At 36.3% G+C, this 25,428-nt stretch overlaps 1 protein-coding gene across 3 annotated transcripts in view; it reads left to right on the top strand.

The window, feature by feature from the left end:
- IPO8 (importin 8) overlaps positions 1-25,428 on the top strand; it is a 47,018-nt gene that overhangs the window by 10,193 nt on the left and 11,397 nt on the right. For all 3 annotated transcript variants that reach the window (XM_004175919.6, XM_072923501.1, XM_030263246.4), the window contains exons 3-21: positions 76-232; positions 1,477-1,635; positions 2,594-2,750; positions 4,039-4,128; positions 4,523-4,617; positions 5,178-5,262; positions 7,197-7,331; positions 8,169-8,268; positions 9,918-9,994; positions 11,264-11,380; positions 13,651-13,740; positions 14,397-14,562; positions 15,109-15,269; positions 15,719-15,844; positions 16,478-16,544; positions 17,194-17,319; positions 17,793-17,890; positions 18,909-19,004; positions 20,402-20,622. In XM_004175919.6, coding sequence (XP_004175967.2) covers positions 76-232; positions 1,477-1,635; positions 2,594-2,750; positions 4,039-4,128; positions 4,523-4,617; positions 5,178-5,262; positions 7,197-7,331; positions 8,169-8,268; positions 9,918-9,994; positions 11,264-11,380; positions 13,651-13,740; positions 14,397-14,562; positions 15,109-15,269; positions 15,719-15,844; positions 16,478-16,544; positions 17,194-17,319; positions 17,793-17,890; positions 18,909-19,004; positions 20,402-20,622 — 2,323 coding nt within the window. The remainder of the gene's footprint in view (positions 1-75; positions 233-1,476; positions 1,636-2,593; positions 2,751-4,038; positions 4,129-4,522; positions 4,618-5,177; positions 5,263-7,196; positions 7,332-8,168; positions 8,269-9,917; positions 9,995-11,263; positions 11,381-13,650; positions 13,741-14,396; positions 14,563-15,108; positions 15,270-15,718; positions 15,845-16,477; positions 16,545-17,193; positions 17,320-17,792; positions 17,891-18,908; positions 19,005-20,401; positions 20,623-25,428) is intronic.

The following is a 25,428-nucleotide window of genomic DNA, read 5'->3' as shown; positions in this document are numbered from 1 at the left end:
TTTTAGTCATTCTACATGTTGAGCACTGGGCACTGTGTAGAATTAAAGTATTCTTTCCCTGCTGTCTGTCCTTAGCTGCCATTTACCTGAAGAACATGGTGACACAGTACTGGCCGGACCGTGAGCCACCTCCTGGAGAAGCGGTTTTTCCATTTAATATTCATGAAAATGATCGGCAGCAGATTCGGGATAACATTGTAGAGGGAATCATTCGTTCTCCTGACCTAGTGAGGTACCTTACATTGCACAGAAATGTTTCTGTTGCTCATGTTTCAGACCTGCTTGTCTGATGATGTTAACGTGAGAATCTCAATGTTTCGGGAGATGAGACAAATACTGTCTTTGCCAAAGTAATAATAATCTGTTTACACTTATTCATGTGTGTTTTTCAGAAAAGTGGTAACCTGGCAGCGAGCCCTGTGATGTGGTTTATCCTCTCAGGGTGTTGTTCAAAGTGTTTTGTAACACTTGCTGTAGTAAAAGCCTGTCTGTTTGGCTGATTTAAGGCAGATAGTATGTACAGGGTTGTCTGCAATATGGGATTAACCATTCAGGGAAATACTGTCCAAGATTCGTTTTTACTAGTAGCCCTTTTCTTAATTACTTTATCAATTTTTACCTGTAACCCCAGTATTTAACTATATATTAGGGTTCTTGATTTAAGGTGTTAAAAGAATGAAGAATTTCAGTTGTGCTTTTGCTGGAAGAATAGTTAAGAATCACAGACATACTACAGTTATGATTTTTCACCCCTTTAATTAAAGTGAGGCTGGTAGGATGGGAGCTGATATTTTCTGCAGGCTTTGTTTCTTCATTGCTTAGCAGAACTAAAAGTGTTTCTCCACAGGCTCTATTCAGTGCTGCTCAGGTTTTTTAGTCACACCTCAGTTTAGTCAATCAACAGTTCTGCCTTGCCTCAGCATTGTGACTGGCATCTAAAATGGCCAGGAGAGAAACAGTATGGTGTTCTTTAAATTCTTGGCTCTGCCATATGCTTTGGAGGTTAAGAAAGTGCTTTTTCTAGAAGATCCCAGGAAAATTGCAATTTTTTGAGGAACCTGTGGCTTGGATTATAACACAGGCCATTATTCTTTAATGGAAACGTACAAATTTGTACTTTTGTGTCTGCTTTCAGCTGATAAGCAAGTATAAACATTCATTGTCAAAGCACAAAGCTAGTAGGTTCCATGAGCAATTAATTCTTCTAAAATACTGCTTGATTCATGTGAAGAGGGAGGAGGGAGGGAGAAGAGTTGTTAAAATGTTCTGAAATTAGTTTATTCCTTTAAGTTAAATTGTGTTGGATTTTTTTTGTTTTCCTCTGCTACTTCCCAGAACTCTTTCAGTGCTGTCAAAATATGTTCGATGACATAAGATAGGTATTGTAGCCAATAAACCAAGATTTGGGATTTATCCTTTAATTTAAACACTATGCCATGACCTTATTCACTTACATTTTTTTCTCCTCTGCACTAGAGCCCAGCTGACGATGTGCCTCCGTGCTATCATTAAACACGACTTCCCTGGCCATTGGACAGCTGTGGTAGACAAGATAGGATACTACCTGCAGTCTCCAAACAGTGGGAGCTGGCTTGGGAGCCTCCTGTGCCTCTATCAGCTGGTGAAGACTTATGAGTAAGTTGATGTCCATCAGTAGATGAGGAATTGGTACTTTGTCTAAATTGATTATAGAAATTGACATTCTTAAGAGTGCTGGCAGTTCTACAAGGGAATTCAGATAGAAAATGGGAATGAATAATTATCATATGCTTCCTTTCTTGCAGATAAATGAAAAATATTCATCATCTTTGTATCATTAGTGAATTGAAAGCAGAACTGCCAGCAGTAATCTGTGTGAATTTACTGAGACTTTTTTCTTGAGGTTTTGTACTTTTGATCTGGCTGTAAAAAACTTCCTTAGGATTATAACTTTCTTTGTTTGAAGGTGCCCCAAATTCTAGATGTATGAATAAAAATTATTTTCTGCTTTTATGTCATGAATACAGTGCTGTCATTGTCATATACTGCTAATGCATATTATTATCTGTAGCATCTTCCTGGTTGTCTAAATCCACAAAGCATAAATTAGGAGCAGTGTAGTGGGGCTTATCACTCTTTTTTTTTTTAATTGCCTATTATTAGAAACATATGTATAAACCACACAAAAGGAATGTAAATGGAGAAAGAGAATATTTTCCAAATCAAGGAGTTGTCTTTCCCTTTCAATGGTTGTTCACTCCCATTTATTCAGCACCCAACTTGGGTTTAGCATTGGTATGAACAGCAGAGAAATTCAATCTGCTCCTGTGAGGTGACAATTCACTAGTAAAGAATAGTAGTTCTTCCTTTCAGAAACTGCTTTTGTATAAGGCAACACTTGTTGTTTTCCATTTTTTTATTTATAGGTATTTTTAGTGAATTTGCACAAAGGGTTTAGATGGGGGTTAGAGGAGGGGCGGGTGATTGAGTGCTGGATATACTTTTTTGTTTTGTTTTTTTTTTTTAAGGCACAGAAATGAAATTGTTGGTGGGGAATAGGCATTAGAATCACCAGTGTGTAGATCCTGGACCAACATTTTTGTTTTCATTGCAGGTACAAAAAGGCAGAGGAGCGAGATCCCCTCATAGCAGCCATGCAAATATTTTTGCCTCGGATTCAGCAGCAGATGATCCAGCTTCTGCCTGATAACTCCCATTACTCTGTCCTGCTTCAGAAACAAATCTTAAAAATCTTCTATGCTCTTGTTCAGGTTGGCATCTTTTTCTTTGCTGGGCACTATGACCCCTTTCAGTGCAGTCAGAGCTGTGATTGAATAAGAATTCCCTTTTGGATGGGACAAGTCATGTACAATAAATGGCTATTATAGAAATAGGATGTTTATAGATTTTTTTACTTTAAAGCTGGTTGCATCATTGCCCAGATGAAATTTTTAATGAATGTACGGTGCTTATGCACATTCTATCTGCAAGCTCACTAGGAATGTGTTCCTATTTTTATAAAGTTGCATGTAGCCTGATGTAAACTGCATGGGTATCTAGACAGTGTGGTTGCCTCTGAAAGTGTCAGTAATGAATATTGTAGTGTAATTGTCAAATGTTGCACTTCAGTAGGAGGCATTTCTCATTACCTGCTGAAAATCTGGCAGATGCTATGTATTGAGGCACATGCACTTTAGAGAGATGAGTTTGGCTTTTACTGAGATGAGTTTTGTGAAGGCGTACTTACAGACAATCAGAAACCAAACCAGATCCTTCATAAGGAACAGCCTGAAAATTCTTACTGTGTGTTAAAAAGCTGAAATAGTTTGTTACTAAATGGATGGAGAATTTAAAAAATACCAAGATCCTATTTTTCTTTTCAATAACTTGCTGAATACTGTTACTTTTCTTAGGATTTTTTAGAGAAATGAGGTTTACTGGATAGTAGCTAGGTAGTAGTAGTGAATTACAGAATCACTAGTTTGACCTTCAAGATTATCAAGTCCAACCCAGCCCTGACACCTCAACTAAACCATGGCACCGAATGCCACGTCCAGTCATTTTTTAAACACATCCAGGGATGGTGACTCTACCACCTCCCAGGGCAGACAATTCCAGTACTTTATCACTCTTTCCGTAAAAATCTTCTTCCTAACATCCAAACTATATTTCCCTTGGCACAGCTTAATCCTGTGTCCTCTTGTTCTGTTGGTAGTGAGTACATTTTGCCTGCTAAAATGCTGTTGTTTGCCAAATAGTTTGCCAAAGCCTTGTAATACTGATATTGCTTTAATCCTAAAAAGTACCTGGGCTGTTGTGAAGAAGAAAAACAAAGATAGTTGGCAAGTTCTTAGACCAAGGAACTTTCCTCAAATTATGTCTGCTCGGAAATTCCTCTTCAAATTGTACCAAGAGAGATGCAGCTAGTGTTGATGTGTAACCTAACTGGTTTTAATTTTACTTAAAACCTCATCTTCCTTAGAATGTAACTGCTGCAGAAAGATCTGCCATTTACAGAGAAAAATAGTATTTCATACTTGTGTTTTTCCCTTATTGCAGTATGCATTGCCCCTCCAGTTGGTGAATAACCAGACTATGACTCAATGGATGGAGATCTTCCGGACCATCATTGATAGAAATGTACCACTAGTGAGTTTTACCTTTGTAAAGACCTCTGAAATTTGTGTGTTGGCATTTGAGGAACAGTCAGTGTAAAGATTTTCTAAGTGTTCTTTTCTGAAGATTCTTATCCTTGGATTTTTGAGCCAGAGTGATGTATTCAAGTGTATTTGAGAATTTGCATTTTTAAAATATGCATAATTTTGAAATTAAAATACAGGCATTGTGCAGGTATTGCACATACACATTATACTGCCTAATTAAGATAACTGAAAATTCCTGAGTGTCATGTAACTGTTAACAGAATCAAGGCTTTAGTCTATGCTGTGTGTTTCTATTAGTTTACTCAGGAAGAAGTATTTAAAGCATAATTGCTTCTCAACAAATGACATAACTAGTTTAAAATAAACGTATTTGTTTGTAGGAGACTTTGCAGATTGATGAAGATGATAGACCAGAGCTGGTGTGGTGGAAATGCAAGAAGTGGGCATTGCATATTGTAGCTCGTCTCTTTGAACGGTAACAAACTGATTAAAACCTAAATTTGGGTTACAAGTCTGTACCATGACTTGACATGCAAGTAGAGAAGACAGCTGGATCAATTTAACATTCCTGGTCACTGAAGAGGTTTTCCTGCTGCTGTCCTCTGCCTTGTACTGGCACAACTGCTGGTCTCAGCTCTTAGTGAAATGATTTGACTCCCTTAAGATGGCAAGAAACTTGCCCCACAGGAAAAGTAAATCTAACTACATATTTATTTTACTACACTCAGCTGCAAGTGTTTATATTCTCAAACATAAAGGCAGGGGAAGATTTGAAAAGAAATCCATAAACATGGAAGTTACAGAGCTTGTGAGAAAAAACCATGTTTACTTGAGTATGATACTTACCTTGGGATAATTTAAGAAAACAGAAGTGAGGTGTTACATGGAAAGGATGGCTTAGAAGGAACCTGTGGTAAATTTTTCCTTTGCTAATGCAAGACCACTCAGGGTCCTGTATGTTTTAGGAAGTACAGCATTTCCTTGACGCCACAGACTTCTCACTGTGTAAATATCTGTGTTCTTTTCCTTTTAAAGATATGGAAGTCCTGGAAATGTAACTAAAGAATACTTTGAATTCTCAGACTTCTTTTTAAAAACCTATGCTGTGGGCATACAACAGGTAAGCACAGTTAATTTTTTATGAATTGCATTATTTTGACTGAAGAAATGTATTACTTTTTAGCAGTGTGCTTGTATTGAGGTTCATTTATTGAACAAAAATAATGAGAGTCTGGAAGGTTTTCCTTGTGGGAACTTAGAAGTTCTTTAGAACTCAATGCCTAATAGCTGAGGTATAATAACACAAATTTTCAGCAACTCAAGAAACCCTGCAGGAAAACTCTCAGGAAAGGTGAGTGCTGATAAAATGGTATTATTGTCATGTATAAGCACTCTAGATACAACCGAGAGGAACACTTTCGGTGCAGAGGCCTCATTTCACAGAAGGGTGTATTTTCAGGCCTGTCTTTGTCAAGTGCTTTTGCTGCAAACAACTTAGGCACACTAATCCAATGATACTGTTTTATTTCAGGAAGATGCAAGCAGATTAGATGTCTGGAGAACAGCAATGAACATTATTTTATTCCTGGAAAGCATATTATGTGAAAATATAGCCTAAATTCACTGTTTGCAAGGAAATTATTTTTGTTAGAGAATGCTAATTATTTGTGTTTAACATGGTGTGTGGAGACAGTCCAGTTCTGATAAAGTTTCTAAACAACTCTTACTCTTCTGATAAAGTTGCTAAACAACTATTACTCTTCTTCATCCAGTCTGACAACAGAATATTTTATCCATCAGGAAGAACTAAGGAGGGGAATAGTTGTGATAAGGCTGTAAATTAAATGAAAAGGAAAATAGCCTAATATCTTTTCTAAATTCTTTGCAATGTGTAACTCCTGAGCAGAAAAACAGACCATGGGCAGTTATAATTTGAAATACTTAAAGTTTGTCTGTTAAGGTATTAAACAATGTTGCAGAGGAGACAGTTTAACTTTCAAGTTAAATGTACTGGAGGATCTGCACATTTCTTCAATTTCTGGCTCTTAAATAGTGATTTATCATTATTCCTTGCAGAGTTAGTAATAATTCTGTTGTGAATATCACATTACTAAGCCCTTGTTACTTATTCATCAGTTGATAAGTGCTGACATTGTGCTACAGTCTCTATAAGATATAGACAGTTCTTGTCCTTGCAGCATTTCATGTGAAAGACTTAACATCAAACTTAGTATTCCTAATGAAAGAGCTATATTCAAAATAAAATTTATTATAATGTTCTGAAGAATTACAAAGCAGAATTGTTCTGCTGAAAGCATATGACTCAAAATTTTGTTATGCATTGCCCTTGACTTTTGTTGTTATTCATATATATGCGACTTCTTTGCATTTCCTAATAATTCACCTGCCATTGGTGCAGATTAGTAGCTTTATTAGAGGACAGTTTTATACCTAGGAAGCTTTGTGTGGTAGAGTTTGTAATAGCATGCCAGGTGATACTATCTGATGGCTACAATAGGTAATTGAAGTTAAGGGTTTTGCAGCTCTTCTGATTCAGAGGCTTAGGTGAACCTATTTTTCTTTCCTAGTTTAGTATTTCTATTCTCTTCACTGTTCTTCCAAAGTAATTTGTCTTCTTTAGGGACCTGTCATTAAATATGAATGCAGACACCATTCTAGCAGGTATAGAAGCCACCAGTTTGAAAATCTCACTGTGCCTTTTCCTTACCTATTCCAGATTTTCCTGAGGCCTCTCTAAACTATGAACCTTTCACTATTGAAGTATATCTTTGGTTTATAATCACAAGTGATCACATGGTAGGGCTAGTAGTAAAGGTGGACGTCTACATAAATGTCTGCGGGATTAGAACCTTGATATTTAAATTATTTATGATTTTTGGATCAAAGGCATTATAATGATTTCTAATGCTAGAACATCTGCTGTAAAACTACTTTATCTGTTCATGTATATTCACTGAGGAAGTGATTGTATGTTTATTCATGAGGCAGAATTTTCAGTCTTCATTTAAAAATACCAATTTGTCACTTCTTTAGGTTCTCTTAAGAATCTTAGACCAGTACAGGCAAAAAGACTATGTTGCACCACGTGTTCTTCAGCAAACATTGAATTATCTGAACCAAGGGGTGATTCACTCTATAACATGGAAGCAAATGAAGCCACACATACAGGTCAGTGCTTAAAACCCAGTCATAAACAATGCATGTCATCAGACGGATTAAAAAAGACCCCAGTCCCCCAAGTTTTGTGTTTTTAAAAAAGGTTTTGTGAATCATTCAGCAGTTGATCTGGAAAATAAAATAGCATTTCTACACAAATGTAGTTGTGTTTTGTAATATATTACTGCCTTTTATTGCATATAATGTTAACTCAAAGATTCTGTTCCATAAGTTCTTTATATGAATTTTTACAGTCTGCTAGAAAGTCATAGTGTTCTGACTTTTATTAGATCTGGTGTTCAGAATTGTCAGATTTTTTATTCTAATGCAAAGATAGTGCACAAAGAGAACATTCATCTAAGAGGAGCTAAACCCTCTTCTAAATACATGTCTTATAAGTGAATTAAAGAGCAAATGAAGAGTGATCTACCTGCTCTTTTATTTTTTTCATATTATAAGATCCCCTTTGTAGTTAGTTAATTCCATGACTTTTAAGGGGAAGGACTCTGAAATCCGTTCTCGTGTTAAGTATTGTACTGGTGAGATCCTTCTGCAGAATGTATTATTCTGCTGTGTACGGACTATGTCCTGAAGTGTATTTTTGTGCATGGTGATGTAATATTATAAAGCTAGATTGTATAATTACTGCTGCTGTCTGGGACTTTTTCAAAAGGAAAGTACCTATAATTCTGTGAATTTGTTTCTGGTAGACAAAAATAAGTGTGTGCTGCTTAAAGGAGTGTAACTCTCCAGAAAAATAAGTCTAATAAATTAGTGCATGGTGGAGGGCAACTGTACTGGAATTTAATTTTATATGTACTTATGTGTATTTGGCTTTTCTAAAATTAGACTATAACAGAAGAGGTGATATTCTCTCTGATGTGCTACAAAGATGAGGATGAGGAGCTCTGGCAAGAGGATCCATATGAATATATCCGCATGAAATTTGGTAATTTGGCTTTATTTTTTGCTTTCATCATAATTGTACCCTGTAGTTCCAGTGATCAGCATGGCCACTGTAATGTCTCTCTTCACCTGAACAATGGGAAGAAGAAAACTTTTTTCTTAAATCTCACCAATCTGTAGCTAAAACCAGGTGGCAGATAAGTGAATTTGGGACATTTGGCTGGTAGCTTTGATCTAAATGATTCTCTCAGAGCTTTTTTTCTACTTCACATGTGCTCAGAGCAGCCCAGACAGCCTGACTTGCTCCCTTGTTAGTGCCTGTTTCAGAATCCTGACTTGCAGATGTGCCAGCTGTTTTCAGGTTCCTGCAGCTCTCACTTTGACCAGAAGAGGCCTGACTTACTCTTTCCCTGTTGAAAACTGTCAATAGCTTCAGAGTTCTTCTGCCACTTATTACTACTCAATTGGAAGATAATGAGATATATATATTCTTTCAAAAGATACACTGCAAAATCTTGGGAATAACCCATAGGGCCATATTATGAATAATTACATTTATGAAAAGAGTCATGTTATTGAAAAGGAGAAAGGTACTTTAAAAGTACAGCAATTTTATCTGGAAAACTCCTGCAAGCCGGGCACCACAGAGATATATATATGTGGCATTTGGGAAATTTTAATTAGTTGATTTGGGATTAGTGTATGTGAAAACAGAATTTAAATATTCATAGAATAATTTAAAAGCCTGGAGAGTTGTTATGCAACAAATTAATTACAATATAGTGTAGATCACTAGGGTACAACTACATCCTTGAATTTTGGCATGTGAATTCAGTTCTTTCTTTGTAAGTAGTGAATCTTATTTTTATGTGTGGCTGAGGCTGTTAAATACAGATTCAGATTGTAAGATAAAAAAACACTCAAAGTACATAATACTCATATATCAATGTACATTAAATGGATTTTTTTTTGAGATGCTTTTTCATTTGGAACAAGAATTCCGGTGGTCTGGTAGTATTTCCTGATGATGTTTTATCTTAAAGTTTTCTGGACAAGTTGGTGTGTAATTTGAGCCACATTTTAAGATAGCATTTTAAGATCTTTTAGTTTGATTCAATTTGTGTGGGGATGTTTGGATTAGAACATGTTTACAGCACATCTTTTTTTTCAAGATATAAATTATACTTTCAATATGAACATTGGAGATTTAGTTGCAATAAATGAATCCACAAAACTTGACCTTTCAGCAGATATAAAACTACTCCAGATCTAAGTAGATTTTATGTACAAAAAGTTTCCCATGAGGTTTTAATAAAATCAAGTCAAAAATGTGTACATGTGGTATACAGATGGTACTGGAGTGTATTGTTGTTCTTCTTATAGGGGTTTTAATTAAAAAAAGAGACAGGATTTTTCATCCCCTGTATACATTCTCAAAAGAGCTAATGAATAAATAGTATATTCTTAAATAAGGGATTGAAGAGTGGCAATGGATTTGGAAGGCAAGAAGTAAGGTGTGTGACATAAATTTGGGTCTGACTCTTTAACCAGGAAGTGAAAACAATCATGTCAATAATTTTGAGGTTATATATTCATCCAGATTTTGTGATATCCCCAAACCAAGATCGTTTATAAAAATTATATTAGTCAGGAAATTAATTTTTATTATGCTTTTTTCTCCCCGTTTTTTAGATGTATTTGAGGATTATGCATCCACAACAACAGCAGCACAGAATCTCCTTTACACTGCTGCAAAGAAGAGAAAAGAGGTATGAAGCCAATGGCTTTTAATTATTTGAATTTTCCTTAATAATGTTATTTTCCCCTTATATTTGAAGATACTGCAGGAAGCTATATTTTCTTGAAAAATATACTTGCTGCTATGTAGTCAGCTGTTTCCTGGCGAATGCTATCATTCTGGGGAGAGTTAAAATATGGTGTGTATAAATACTAAGTGGATTCTTCTTGCAGATGTAAAATGCATCTGCCAGATACAAAATGGGTTGGAATAGATATATTGGAATAGATTTTCCCAGGTTTACAAACAGCCTCTGTCACAGCTGTTCTCAGCATCACAAACTGTAGCAGGAGGGAAAGTGGATCTGATCCTTATTAATTTTCACTGATGCTGTTTAAAATCCTTCTTAACAGCAATGAAATTAGCAAGGACAAAGCCCATTCCATATAGTTACCCTTTAAATGAGGACATATCTTTTCTGTAGATCTTTCTGTATTTACCTGTACAAAAATACCCAGGCAAGCCCTGGAAAGCACAATTGGCTAAAATGGCAAATGTTTTTCTAGGTTCCATTTTAACATCTAGTAATCTTGGAGCTCCATTTCCAGGTGGATTTTCAGAAGAGAATACCGTCTTTACGTTAGGTGGAATAGGTGGAATATTACATTTTTACTTCTCTATTGTCAAAACAGTACTTGTCCACTGATCTTCCTTCTCATTTTCATAATTTGTATTTAGACCATCCCAGTGGCATGTTGGAAAAGGACATAATGGGTGTGGACATCACATTCAGCTGTTGGTTTTGCCAAGGAACTTTTCTAAGTCTAGTCAACTTTAGAAAATACTGCCAAAATCAATAGATCAAGTTAAGTTTGAGATTTTAGTCCAAGCTCTCCTTGCAAATATATATATATTTTCATAGATATATGCACACACACATATGTATTTATATGTATGTGTGAGACAAGCCAGAAAAGTAGAGAAAAAGTGGGCGAGGTGATGTTTGAGCTTTTTGCCTTTTCATCACTTTTTTTTATTTGCTTCAAGATAGTGACAAAAATACTTACTTGCTGTAAGTAATGAAAAATTTCATGGAGATTAATCTAATTTTGACCAGTTTGGATGAAAAGTTGAAAATTCCAAAGTTTTACACTTTAACTATTGAAAGATGCTGCATTTAATACCTCACATTGCTTTCACCAGGACAAAGTTTCTTCTTGAAAATGTCATATGAATTTTTTAAACAATGCTATTAAAATAACTTTGCTAAAGGGGACTGTGTGTTTTCTGTCCTGCACAGGTATTACCAAAAATGATGGCATATTGCTACCAGATTCTGACAGAGCCAAACATTGATCCAAGGAAAAAAGATGGAGCTTTGCATGTTATAGGATCCCTAGCAGATATTTTACTGAAGGTAAGTGGGTAAAGAAATGTAAAAAATTTTGCGATTCTTGCTGTCAGCTGTGATTTTAAAAAATAGTCTTACTTTATAAAGTATGATTAGCCCTTAGCCATATTTATAAAGTCTGTAGAGAGATTGCACTCTGATTGCAATCAGAATATGAGGGTCTGTTTATTTAAAAATATTAACATTCTTTCCTGGTTTTTATATGACAAATTTTATACACAAACTTTCCTTCTCACGTTTTTCTAAAGCTGTTTGTTATACAACAGTCCCTTGGTCCCCTCCTGCTTTACTAGTAAAATGGAAGTGTTAAGAAAACAAACATGCATTCCATCAGCAACATTGCCTATGATTCTTTATGAAATTCCCCAGCAGCCTGCACTATTATGGGCTTCTTCTGGTTCCAGGAAGAGGTTTACTTAACATATTACAGGAATGTTCTGTCTAGCTTTCCGACTTTTTCACTCTTCAATAAGTGGCTTTAAGTATTATTTCATTTGCCAGTTGGGAGTTTTGAAAAAAGCTGGAAAGAGTAAAGAGCCTTCCTCCATTTTTTTTATAGACATAATCTTCAGAAATTTGGGTACATTTCTGGATCTGAATGCAAATTTAATGCACACTGTTTCTCTCTGATTGATATTGATTACAGTTTGCCTGGTGCTTTTGTAGATGGTGGAGTCCAAAATATGCCTTTGGTCCATCTCAAAAGTAATTGCCAAAACATTATCACTTGTAGCATGAAAATGGTGATCTTGTGCTGGAGGCTTCTTTTAAAAAGTGATTTACTATATTTTATTTGAATTGTCTTACTGTGCAGAATGTGTCTTCATATCACGAGCAAAGTCTTACCTTATTTGCCATCTTATCTTATTTGCCATACTTTTTTTTACCAATCTATTTTCTGATCTTAAATCCTGAAACATCAGTAACTTTTGCAGAATTTTTGTAGATTATTTTGGATTGTAAATGCCCTTCCTCATGCAGGAGTATAATAGTGAACGAGGATGACATTGTTTGTGTTGTGAGGAGACTTTCAGATTAACATATTTATCTCTGTCCTGTGGGGAAAAAGGGGATTTATTCCAGTATTCTGTTCCTATTTGAAATTTTCAATCCTGAAACGTGAAGTTGTATTGTACTTTATGAAAGAGTGATAGACCCAAACACTATAGACCCCTTAAAAATTTGGATTTCTTGTGTTTGCAATTTGACACCTTGAAACATTCCATCAGCTGTTTCCATATCACTATCCATATTGCAGCATTTGTAAATGCTTTCTGGCTCTTGAGCTGACTGAGACATTGTGTCTGAGGAGCTCATAGACACAATGGCCTTGCCTGAGCCACCTGGCTCCCCACAGCATCCCCAGTTCAATGCCTACAAACTTCTGGCCAGTGTGCACAAAAGAGCAGTATTTTGCTTTCTCTGTTTTCTCCCTGGTCAGTCCTTCAGCTCTGTGAAGGCTGGGGAATGAGTGTGGAAAAAAAAAGCTGTGTGCATTGGTGAAATAAAGTGGGATCACGTAAGATACATGTTGTATTGAGTGTCCCATTTCACCCTCTTCTGTCTTAGCCACTGAATCATTCCTCTGGATGGTAACAGCATCCCTAGCATGTAGCTTTTCTATTATTCTGGGACTATAAGGAAAGTCTCAAATCTCCATATTGGTTCTAGCTTCCTGTGAGTGTCTTGGGATTTGCTAAGGTTTGAATCATGAAAAGTAACTTTCATCCAGTATCCTTCTCCAGCTGAGGGAACTTGTGTCACAAAGGAATTATCTTCATCCATTAATAAACCTGAAAAAAAGATGGGATTTGTTGCTGTAGTGTCCAAAATAGTAAATTTTGATACTTAGAGTAACAGTAGTTCATTTGAAATGCAGATCTGTTCTATACTACACTCATATTTTTCTTCAGGTATATATGTACTCCTTTGTAGGAAGAATGGAATTACTAGGTTATTGATCCTTGCTTGTTTTTAAGAAAAATCAGGTGGTACTAATTGCCTTAAATAACATGAAAATTCCAGTTTGCGTGTTGTAATGAATAATGCCAAGTAGAATATTATATGTACAGTTCTTTCACTTACCTGGTTTTGAACTTGCTGTGCTTTTGAGTTGGCTCTGTTCAGGGTAAGGGATCCAGTTCTCTTTGCGGGAGGATACCTTTATTATATAAATTATTGTGTTTCCCATGGTTGATATTTGAAATGCGTTATGGGCTAGAAAGAAGTACGTAAAATGAATGGTCTCCAAAATTAATTTTTCTTTACTCCAACAGAAGAGTGTCTTCAAGGATCAAATGGAGCTGATGTTACAGAATCACGTGTTTCCCTTGTTCATGTCTAACCTGGGATACCTCAGAGCTCGAGTAAGTTCACCTGTTACATCAATTCCAGTATTTGCCATGGCTGCTTCCTTTGCAGTTTGATTTCATTATGAATGTCACTGAAAGAAATTATATAAATAGACAGTAAAATTTAAAATAACATTCTTGTGCTGTATTTTTTCACAATTTTGATTTAAAAAATAATTTTTTCAGTTAAAGGAATTGATTGAGGGTCTGTGCTGTATTAATGCTCACCTCTTCAATCAAACTTAAAAATTTGAGCAGCAATTGTGGCCATTTTTCATTAGCAGAGATGGCTGTGAAGAATAGGCAGGATTTCCACAAGTAGGTAACATCAATTTGAGTGTTGCTTGCAGAAAATCCCCAAGTGCCAATATCAGTCATGGACAAACAGTTTTCATTGGGTTTTTTTTGATTTTATTTCCCCCGAAAGGACCACAGCTATGAATCCAAATTATGTGCACTCTGAATTTATTGGAATTTGGGAACATCTAACAAAGAACTGCTTGAGTGCAATACCTGTGTTATATTTAATGAAAGAATACACCGTAATTAAGTAGGAGAAAGAACAACCATGCATGCAGTCAGGGAGATAGTTAGCATTGGTTTTGACGCAGCATTTTAAAAATGCTTAAAATTGCCATAGTCCCTAACTTGCTTCTCTTTTTGCCTTGCAGTCCTGTTGGGTACTTCATTCATTCAGTGCTTTGAAATTTCACAATGAGCTAAACTTGAGGAATGCAGTAGAGCTGGCAAAGAAGAGCCTGATTGATGATAAGGAGATGCCTGTCAAAGTAGAAGCAGCCATAGCCCTTCAGACCTTAATAAGCAACCAAGAGCAAGGTACGTGACAGTGATTCATCAGCTATATACACTGATCTATTGATTTTTTGTCAAGACAAAGAGGTTGGTGCAGATTTATCTAAACATTTCTGTCATTTGAAGGCATAGATTTCAGAATATTTTATCATGTTTAGACAAATTCACTTGCTCATTACATCCCAGAATTTTTATGGCACAAAAGAAGTTAGAATCAGCATGTTTATTTTAATAAAGTAAATATCACCCATGTTTGGGTTTTTTTAGTGAAGTTAAGCAGTGTATATGTTTAAAAATGAACACTGTTTTATATATGAGAGCAAGTGTTCCCTCAAAACTGGATTTTAGCTGTAGGTGGCATTTCAATATTACACAATTTATTTACTCTGTCTACTAGTTATGGACTGTAAAATTGCCTTGGGTATGTTTTTTGGCTTTTTTATGTCTTTAGTGAATTCAAATTTTAAAAACTTACTTTGTTCAAGAGTTGTCAGGTACCTGGTGGTTTGGAGATGCTGTATATTTGTGTTTATGGATAATTGATTTCACCTTGTTTCTATTACCTTTTAGCCAAGGAATATGTGAAGCCTTATGTAAGGCCAGTGATGCAGGAGCTCCTGCACATTGTCAGGGAGACAGAAAACGATGATCTCACAAATGTAATCCAGAAGATGATCTACGAGTACAGCCAGGAAGTCGCTACTATCGCTGTGGACATGACTCAACACCTGGTGAGAGGAATAGTAAATTACCACTGCAGTCAGAAGCACATGGCTAGTTTGGAGAACATTTAATGAACTCTGCTTGAAGTACATACTGTTTAAAGTAATCCTTGTAAGAGTCCACCTGTAGTATTTGCAGTATTTTTGGGTTTTTTTTCTGTATGAAGCATCTTTAAAACCTATGGATTTTTCAAAGACACTGATTTGTGTCACTGGTTTTAATGAGCCAAGGTCTAACTACTTAGCATTTCAAATGACTTAACGTAGACTTGTGAAATAAAAAGAGGAGATTTTAATTTGCTACGTTCCCCTTTCAAAAGCAGCAAGCATATTTTTCAGTGCTGACAGCTCTTACAGATAAGGCATTGCTGCTGCTGCATTAACTGCCTTGGTTTTGAATGACAAATTAGAAACACGGGTTTGCTCTTGAATATCAAGTTGGTTGGTTTTGTTCACAGGCTGAAATATTTGGTAAGGTACTTCAGAGTGAGGAATATGAGGAAGTAGAGGACAAAACGGTTATGGCCATGGGCATCTTGCACACAATTGACACAATCCTGACAGTTGTGGAAGATCACAAGGAGGTGAGGTTTTCCTTGGTGCTTTCCTCCTTTCATTCATGACAAGAAGCACTTCTGTGTATGTTGCATCACTTGGCATAAACGTGCATTTACTGCAGCAGGATGGTACCAAGCCATCTCTGACAGATTTGAATCTAAAGCCCAGTTTACTTTTGTGATTTATTAATTGTTTAGCTTTCAACTTGAAAGGGAATTTATGTACCAAGGGCGAATTCTTAGCCCTTACTTGGTAAATGCTTCATTGGAATATGCTAGTTTTGGTTGGAGTAGAGTTAATTTTCTTCACAGTGGCTAGTTGTATTACAGAGTGTTAAAGTAGAATTCAAAAAGAAATATTTTGCATAAACCTAGTTTTTTACAGTGATGACCCATATCTTTAGTTTACCCAGCAATATCTTGGACAGAATTCCTAGGAATTGGTCTCCCATTTGTGAGTTGTATGCCCACAAATCAGGATAAAGAGGTTCTTTCTGCATCAGGGAGATCTTATTTCATAATATTATAATTGTTAATGCAGCATTAAAAAAATGATAAAAGCATTTTTGATTTGAAGAACTTCTCAAATTGAATTAGTCAAATACATTTAATTGCTGTATTTCTAATTTTTTAATAGGCTGCTTTATGGTTTTATTTCAGATCACTCAACAGCTCGAGAGCATTTGTTTACAGATCATTGGCCTTGTTTTGCAGAAACACGTTATAGGTATGTTTTAGAGATATGTAAATTGATTGTTATCTTCCAGAACAGAATTTCATCTTTTTGTGTGTGTTTCTTTTAAGAAAAAGTCATTACTTTACCATTGTAATTTGTTTCTTCTGATCTACTCTTGTACGTTAGTCTGATTGGCTATTGTGTTTTGGAGGTCAAAAGCTGAAGATGCTGTTCTGATTCTAATTCTGGCTAATTGTGTTAAAGGACAATGTCTACGATTACATTAGTCTCTTACAGACATGGTCTGAAATGAAATTAATGCTTTATCAGTATGCTGCACTAAAAGTTACAGTTTTGTGATAAGGCCTTGCAGAAAAAACAACGGCTGAGGAAAAAATGTATTTTTCAGTAAATCAATTAGAAGCACTGTCTTTAATGTGCTGCTGATGTATTTTTTGGTATGGATTTATAGTGAAAAACTATGCATATTATTGTAGCTTTAGCCAATACACGGCATATGTGGAAGAGTCTTTTACAATTTGTTTTATTTTTCTTCGTATGATTTAGGTTCTAATTGCTGTCTTCTAGTTGTTACTAGAAGGCAGCAATTAGAATGACTCAGGACTCAGTTTCAGATTTCAAGATATTTGCAAGTTAAACTTATTTTGTAAAGCACCCTGCTTCAAATTGTGTTTTGCAGAGTTTTATGAAGAAATTCTGTCCTTGGCCTTCAGCTTAACGTGCCAGATGATTTCACCTCAGATGTGGCAGCTTTTAGGTGTTCTGTATGAGGTTTTCCAGCAGGATTGCTTTGAATACTTTGCAGGTAAAGTCACTTCTGTTCTAGTGATGTTTTTACTGTTTGAGAATTCATCTCTAAAACCCACCCTGATAAGGGTTGCTTCCATGTAGTGTCTTGGTTTAAAATGATCATGTATTTGAGTCATGCCCTGCCCGTCTGTTTAGTGTGGGAGTTTAACAGGAGATATTTAAGTAGGAGAAGTGTGTTCAAGTCTGTCAGTGTGATCAGTTGTTGTAGGGGTCCTGAACTCAAAGAAAGTTGAATATTCAAAGTTAATTTGAAACTACAAATTTGTTGATTAAAATGTAATCCTACTCTAGTTCTAAGAATGCACCCTGCACAGTGCATTTTATGAAGAATTCTTCCAGAAAAGACTTCGCAGAGTTTTAATTTCCAGTCATATTCAAGAATATAAGCTAATGAATTTCCCTTTAGGACTACCTCTCTGGTTAACACTTTTTGTAACTTTTTTCTCTTTTGCTCTCCCTGTTCTGCAGACATGATGCCTCTCTTGCATAATTATGTGACCATTGACACTGATACTTTACTGTCTAACCCAAAGCATTTAGAAATCATTTACTCTATGTGTAAAAAGGTAAGGCTGGTGATTCTTACTGTTGTGCTTATCACTAGTACATAACAATTGGAGGAGCTGAGTGACCCGAACGTGCCACGTGGTGGCCAAGCATTTCAGAACTAAGTGAATTCTAGTCTTGACTCAGTTCTGAGTGCATGCAGCACCTTCACACTTTTTAAGTGACATGCTTTAAGAAAATAGCAAAAAGCTGTGTGGGAGAAAGTTGCTGTTCGTCTTGACTCTCTTCCATGGAGAGCTATTTTGGTAGGAAGGGAATTAATGAAGCCTGATTTCCTTGGGTTGTGGATCTTGCAGTTGGGCTCTGGTTGTCAGCTAAGGTGCGAACTCATTTGAAGTTCTTCCTACATTTATCTTGTTTCTCTTTCAGGCTGAGTGTCTCATGTATAATAAAATAGGAGATGATGCTGCAGTCTTCCTCTGATTTGGGGCATTAGAGAGTGTTAGGCATCTAGCTACCTGCTTACTTTTAAGAAACTTAGAGTATTTGAATGTGAAAATTTTGCTTCTTTTGTCAGGTTTGATTGACAGTGACCATGGGGTTGAAATGTACCAAGATGAAGCACTCAGTTTCATATGTATGTGCCTACACACAGAATGATTGCATACATCTTGTTCTTAATCAGAAACTAGCCTAGACATAGCACTTCACTTTGCCGTGCTGTTAATCTGCCAGTGACTATTAGAATTGAAGTGAAAAAATGGAAACACAATGTGGAAAACATCAGTGATTCTTCTAAGTGACATTTCTTTCAAAAAAAGGGAAAGTGTGAACATATAAAGAATATAACTCTTTAAGAACTACAGCACTTTCTTCTAGTTTTTAAAATTCACCGTTAGCCACTTATCCTTGTTTATGTCCTGTAGAAATTAATGTGTCTTAATGCCTCACAAAATTTAACATGAATACATATTTATATGCTGTGTAGAGATTTTTGGGTTATGCAGGTACCACGAGCACTTGCTTTCAGTGTTGTCAGTGACTACTGATAAATTAAATTGTTACTCTGATTGTTAGGTACTGACAGGAGATGCAGGAGAAGATGCAGAGTGCCATGCAGCCAAACTCCTAGAAGTGATTGTTCTTCAGTGCAAAGGACGGGGTATTGACCAGGTGAAACATATTGAACAGGTTTTCTCTTTTATTGCTTTCTAATGATCCATGACTCGTGAGAGAAACAGCTGCAATTAGAGAATCTGAGGGAAATGTACAGTGGGAGAAAAACAGAAAGAAGTAAATGAACTGAGGAAAGTTCATAAGGTTGGGGTTTTTTGATTTTGAGACAAGATGTTAGTGGGCATGACCACAAAATGGATATGGACTGAATTACAAGGATATATAGTATGTTGTGCAAGATTGTAGTTTTTTGCTTTCTCTTAATAGAATTTCCCTTTTGATGCAAAACACATAGTTAAGACTACTGTGGCTGAGAGGTTAACTGTACATATCCAACTGCTGTTGTTTCTCCAAGCTACAGGAACTTTTTGATGTTTTAAATTACTAAGTGCATTTGGAAATGCAGATTTTTTAGCATGTGATTGCAGGGAGAAACATAATCACAAATTTCCAGAGTTTCTTAGAACACCTTTTTAGAAAGTAGTCTTTTTCTTGTTAAGGGCCAAATTCTGGACTCATGTAATGAGCGTAAATTACCTTGAGGTATCATGTTTGGTGTTGCTACAGGGTAATTAATGGATTTCAGTGATAAATTTTCAGTTAATTTCACTGAAAGTGATATAACTTTACTATTGTAAATCTGAAGTAATTGAAGATAAAAATGTTCTCTGAAACATTTGATTTTTTAAAGGAAATCTGGAAGAGTTTAAAGTGACTTCAATGTATTGACACTGAAATAAATATGTGGTAGAAGGCTTAATTGAGCTGTACAACTCTGTGAATTAAAATGGTTGCACACTGAGCTGAAACTCATAAACTAAAGCTTTCGTAATGCTTCCCGAATTTTTGTTAAGTATAAATTTGCCTATTAAAATATATATGTGTTTAGAAGGTGTTTATTTCATTGTTAAGAATTTTGTTCGTATTTGCTTTTATCTGAATAAACTAATTTTAAACTTTCATAAAAAATTTAACATCACTTTACATTTATTAGGAAAAACTTCTAACTGTGTTACAAATTTTGGTAGTTTAATTTCTAATGCCTGTTAGTTTTGAAATTATTTAGTATCTTTCTTCAAAGATGAGAGTGTCTGAGTTTTTTCCTAAATCTTTTCTGCATTCTACAACAAATGGCCCCAAATATTCTCCCCTGTGCTCAGAATAACTCTGTAATTTTTAGCTCAGAGAAGAGCTGTTTGGGGGAAGATTTATAAGCATGTGATCGGAGGCTAGAAAGTGAATAGAATGTGTTCCTTGGTTCTATACCTGAACTTCTGATAACTCAGGACATAATTCTGGTAAAAGTATTACAAAATTTTGTATGATCTGGCGACATGTTTAATGACTGTTTTCTTTTTTTTTTTTTCCCTTTCCTTGTCTTCTTTTATGCCCAGTGTATTCCCCTCTTTGTGGAGGCTGTTCTGGAGCGCTTGACTCGAGGAGTTAAAACAAGTGAGCTCCGTACCATGTGTCTTCAAGTTGCCATAGCTGCACTCTACTACAATCCTGACTTACTTTTGCACACCTTGGAGAACATCAGATTTCCACACAATCCTGAGCCCATCACTGCACAGTTCATAAACCAGTGGATGAATGACACAGACTGTTTTTTTGGGCAAGTATTGAGGTTTTTTTTTTTTTTTACAGTATTCAGTATTGACCAGCTGGTTTTCTACAATGTGAGAAACTATGATCACTCTTGAAAACTTTAAAAGTTTAATAAGGGATAAAGGGGACAATATCCAGCACTGGGGTGCTTGGCAATTTGCCAAAAGCACACTTAGTTTAAAACAATATTCTCTATATACTGTTAAGTTACAGGGGGTACATGCATATTCATAAGAGTTTACTCAAACATTCCTGTGAGTTTACATTTTGTAGGAACTCTTTTGCTTAGTTTTGACATTTGACTTGTCTGGCATCTTGCAGATTAAATCAATATATTTTATTTCTTCTTGAGCCTCCATTCTGTTGTTTTGACACTTCTTCATAATTGGAAAGTCAGTAGTAAATTTTTTTCTCTTGGTGTCCTGGTTCTTGTCACTGTTATCATTCAGATAAGATGGTCCACAAATGTGAGAAACAACCTAGCTATTTCACACCATTATCTGGGCTAGTTACACGAATAAAAGTATTTTAATACATGACTCAGTTTTTATTTTAATATTATGCTAAGCCCTAAGATCTAATATATATTTGTCACACTATTATTTATATAAGCTATATGGTACATACATAAGCTGACAGGTTATATTATACCAAAAAGCAGTTAAAAGGAATTGGAAATTGTATTATATCAGAATCTTTGTGATCAATAATAGCTTGCAAAAGCTAATAAATAAATGTGAAAGCCAGTAACTATATTTATCGTTTATAACAAATAACATGTAAACTTTTTATCTGAAACACTGTGTACATACTTTCTGTTCTGTATTTTTTATAAGTTATTTTTAACTGCTCCATTTGATTAAAAAAAACCAAACATTACTCTTTGCAGTGAACTCCACTTCTGATTTTAAATGAATTTCCACCATCAACTTGCATATTTATCATTGTGCCATTGACTTCTTGGCATACTGCTGAACGTAAGCGTCACTGTGACCTCCCATTAATGTGTGTGTGCTGCACTGGTCTGCACTCAGGCAGGAGCTGAGCATTTGTAAAGTTAATGAAGGGGAGCAAAGCCTGACATCACCTAGCAAAGCATGCATTTGATGCTGAGCAGAGGTGAAGGCCAGTGGTGTCTTAACTGTGAGATTCAAATCCACTTAAGGGCAAAGCTGACAGATGTAGTTAACAGCTACCTCGTACCTTCCTGCTCAAGTTTTGTTTTGTTACTGGAGGCTGACATCTGCCTGCAGGTGTATGGATAGGCTTAGATGGATATCTTCTTTAAGTTGCTTCTTCCACATCTTGTGGTAATATTATTGTTGATTGCTAAATTATTTTTATATCTACCAACTTTAGAAAATGGCAAGACATTTTGGGGTTTCTGCATGCCAATTTTCTTTAATGGCTGAAGCAAAGTTCTTGAGCTTCATCTCTTTGTGCTTTTATTTTTTTCTACTACATATCACATGCTGAGCAAATACAGAGACTGTAGGAAAGAAGCTATTCCTTACAGATGGTAAACTGAAAGAGATCTATAGCCTGAAATAATTTATCCTGGAGCATTCAGTGAGAAACTAGTCAGATTCAGAGAGGAAAAATATTGAGGGTCTGACTAGGCTCCAATCTCAAATAGTACTGTGAGCTACAGCTTAATTTTCAGTTCTCCTGCATTGCTCTTCAAAAAGCATCAGCTACTGAAACTACTGTTCAAATAAACTTGTATTTGGAGCTGAGACAAAGGTTAACAAAAAAGTGAAAATTAAAAATTAAACACGCAATTTTCATGCCCATCATTCTACCCAGACTGCACTTGAATGGCAGCAGAGGATTAAAAATCTCTCTTTGATCTGCTGCTACCAGCAGAGAAATAATTATCTGTAATATTGCTTAAATCTAAAAGTCACTCTTCTTTCTGTGCTGTCTCCTCACTTTGTGGCTTCCAGGTGCAGGGTAGGGCTTTTGCTGTAGTACTGCTGGTGAGGCACTGTGATGTACTGTAAGGGACTTCCTCCCTTTCCCTCAGGAGAGTGATGCTTCTAGCAGACAATTTGTTTTCTTAGGAGTATTAAAGGAGCCCCAGATTCAGAAGTCTAACTGAACAGGACAGAAAGTGCAAAAAAAATTTGGTGTTCTTGAAACCCTTTCTTGGGTCCCCCCCTAACAAGTTTATGTCATCATAAGAGAGCAGTGGGCACTCTTATTTGTACAGTGCTTTTTCTCATCAGCTGTCATTTGTCATTTTGGTTTACACTTAGTTTGCTTTCCATTAAGAGGCAGTTTTAGGCCCAGATTTAAATCATTTGGTATACTCACAGACCCTAGAGAAACCGAACAAGATCAAAGTAGATCCACCTCCAGATGTGAAGAACCAGGTGAATCTTGCTGTTATTTGTCAGCCATGCAGGAAATCTAAAACATGGTGGTGACAGTGGCTGTCCAGGATGCCTTTTCCACATAAATCTCACACTCTTATGTGTGGACACTCCATCCCTGGAAGTGTTCAAGGTCAGGCTGGATGGGGTTTTGACCCACCTGGTCTAGTGGAAGGCGTCCCTGCTCATGGCAGGGGAGTTGGAACTAGATGACCTTTAGCATCTCTTCCAACCCAAACCATTCTATGTCTTTCTTCTTGTCCTGTGAAGTCTTAGTCCCCATAGATTGTGCTCTGCCAGCAGTAGGGTTATGCATGGCTGCACATGCTCAGGCTGGAGCCATTGGTGTTTGCCAAAAGAATGCAGTATTTTTGGAGCAGCATGTATGAACACATGAGATAGAATCCATGGGGAAAATGCAGGGGAAAAGCAGTTATGGTAAGATAAGTAGCTGTACTTCCATGTTATTAAAACCATGGAAACTATTGAAAAAGTGTTACAAAGTTGGCATATTAAAAATTAGCCAGGCAGGGAGAACTCAAAATTCCTTGTAAGACTGTGCATATATTCAGTATGACATAGTGGAAATCACATATCTGTGGTTGTGTGCTGATAGTGCCTATGTGCCACAGGATATTGTATGTATTTCATCATGTTTTCTGCAATAACTTCACACTGGAAACCCTTTTGCAGAAACATTTGCTCCTTACCACTTTCTACCTTTTTACTGACAGCTGAGGTTTGGGTGAAACTTCTGCATGACTTATGATTATTCTCATACTAAAAATTCTTCTATGGTAACCAGGGTGAAAGGAAAATCTCACTTGCTTCAAAAAAACCCTCAGTAAGTGATTATGAGTTTTTTGAAGCTGAATAGGGTTATATATTTGATAAGAGTTTGAGTAGTTAAAAATCCTAGGTTTCTCAGAGTTGCGTATAAAAACGCCAGTCTTATGTTGGTTCCAACTTTGCAACTAGAAGGAAATAGCAACTAACTAGAAGGAAATTATTTGCCGTTTGTCCAGGAACCGGATTGATGTAATAGAAAGAAACTTGATTCTCACAGTAAGAGGAAAGGCTTAGCGATTTTTCTCTGAAATACTGTCAGCTTGGTTTAAAACACAAAAGATTTTAAAATCCTTTGTGCTGTACTAAGGAATATGTGTTAGCAAGAAGAGGTCCTGCAGATTATGAGGACCACACACAGCTTGCTAAAAATAGACTTGGCTTGGAGTTGTGCATTGCAGTGCTGTGTGTTGTGTGTTTAACACTCCAGGCTTGATAAACCACTGAGGAATAAGCAGAATCCCTGATTGTTAGGGAGGGCTATTGTGTGCTTCTGAGCAAATAAGTACAGATCTCAAAGAACAAATTACTAAGGAGAATCATATCCAGGCTCCCTTGAGCAGATGGAAGGGTGCTGAAATAATGACCCTTTTGATATCAGTGTAATGGTCCTGAAGCCATTCTTTGCTATTATGAAAATATATAAAGCTCCATGTTCCTTGTTCAGTCCTATGGGTCCTTAATACAGCTGGGGTATAGTAGAATACTGAACTTCAGGCAAGGCAGATGCTTTTCCTGCTCTTTGTCTCTGCTGGCAGGTGAAAGAAAAGTCTCCTTCTGGCTCAGGTTCACTAAAGATGGCTCAATGCCTGAGTTTCTGCTGTCCTGCAGGGCCTTCTAATAGCATGCATATTCTGAAGACATGTGTTCATTCTTGCAACTTCTCTCTTTATCAGCTTTAAAGTGGAGCATGACAAATATGCTGTGGGTTTTGGTCATTTGGGCTGCTTCCCAGTGATGACTCCCTTTCAGACAGCAGGGCTTCGTTATTGCACTTTGATTTGCTGTCCCAAAATGATAATTTAATATGAAGCTACGCTATTAATTACTAAGATTTTTTTTACATTTTACAGTTGCATATTGCAAGTTGTGATGTGCAATGGTAGCTTTTTCAAATGTATAATAAAAAATAGTCCTAAGAGTTGTTAGTTTACTCTGGTGCATGTGGATGAAACTGCTAGTTTGTACATTTGAGTCTTGAAGAAATTTCATTGCTTCCTTGTGTCAAGATGCAGGATAGAAATCTTGTGTGTAGATTACAGAGTTTTGGTCATACTTGGATGACTGCTGACAAAAAGAGGATGTAGATAAAGTTTTTTCCATTTGTGCTTGCACTAAGGATAGCTCTCCAAATAACAGCTATTCTTAATTTACAGGTAGCATTATCTTTAGCTTGGCTTTTGGTCTGCAAAGTGTCGGCATGAGAGTGAACAGCTTGTTTTTAACATGCAGGAGTTAGTCATTTTAGCTGAGAGGAGTAAGGGATTTATAGGTTTTTTTCATGAAAGCAGACCTTGTTCCTCTATCTCAGTCTCCCTGGTTTGTATGCCCTCTTTTGTGACCCATTCCACCTGAAAAGAGAGGATTACGGT

This window comes from Taeniopygia guttata, chromosome 1A (assembly GCF_048771995.1).
Source record: "Taeniopygia guttata chromosome 1A, bTaeGut7.mat, whole genome shotgun sequence".
In the NCBI taxonomy this organism is placed as follows: domain Eukaryota; kingdom Metazoa; phylum Chordata; class Aves; order Passeriformes; family Estrildidae; genus Taeniopygia; species Taeniopygia guttata.
Note: the sequence above shows the minus strand (reverse complement) of the source record. Positions and strands in the feature narration are given on the sequence as shown.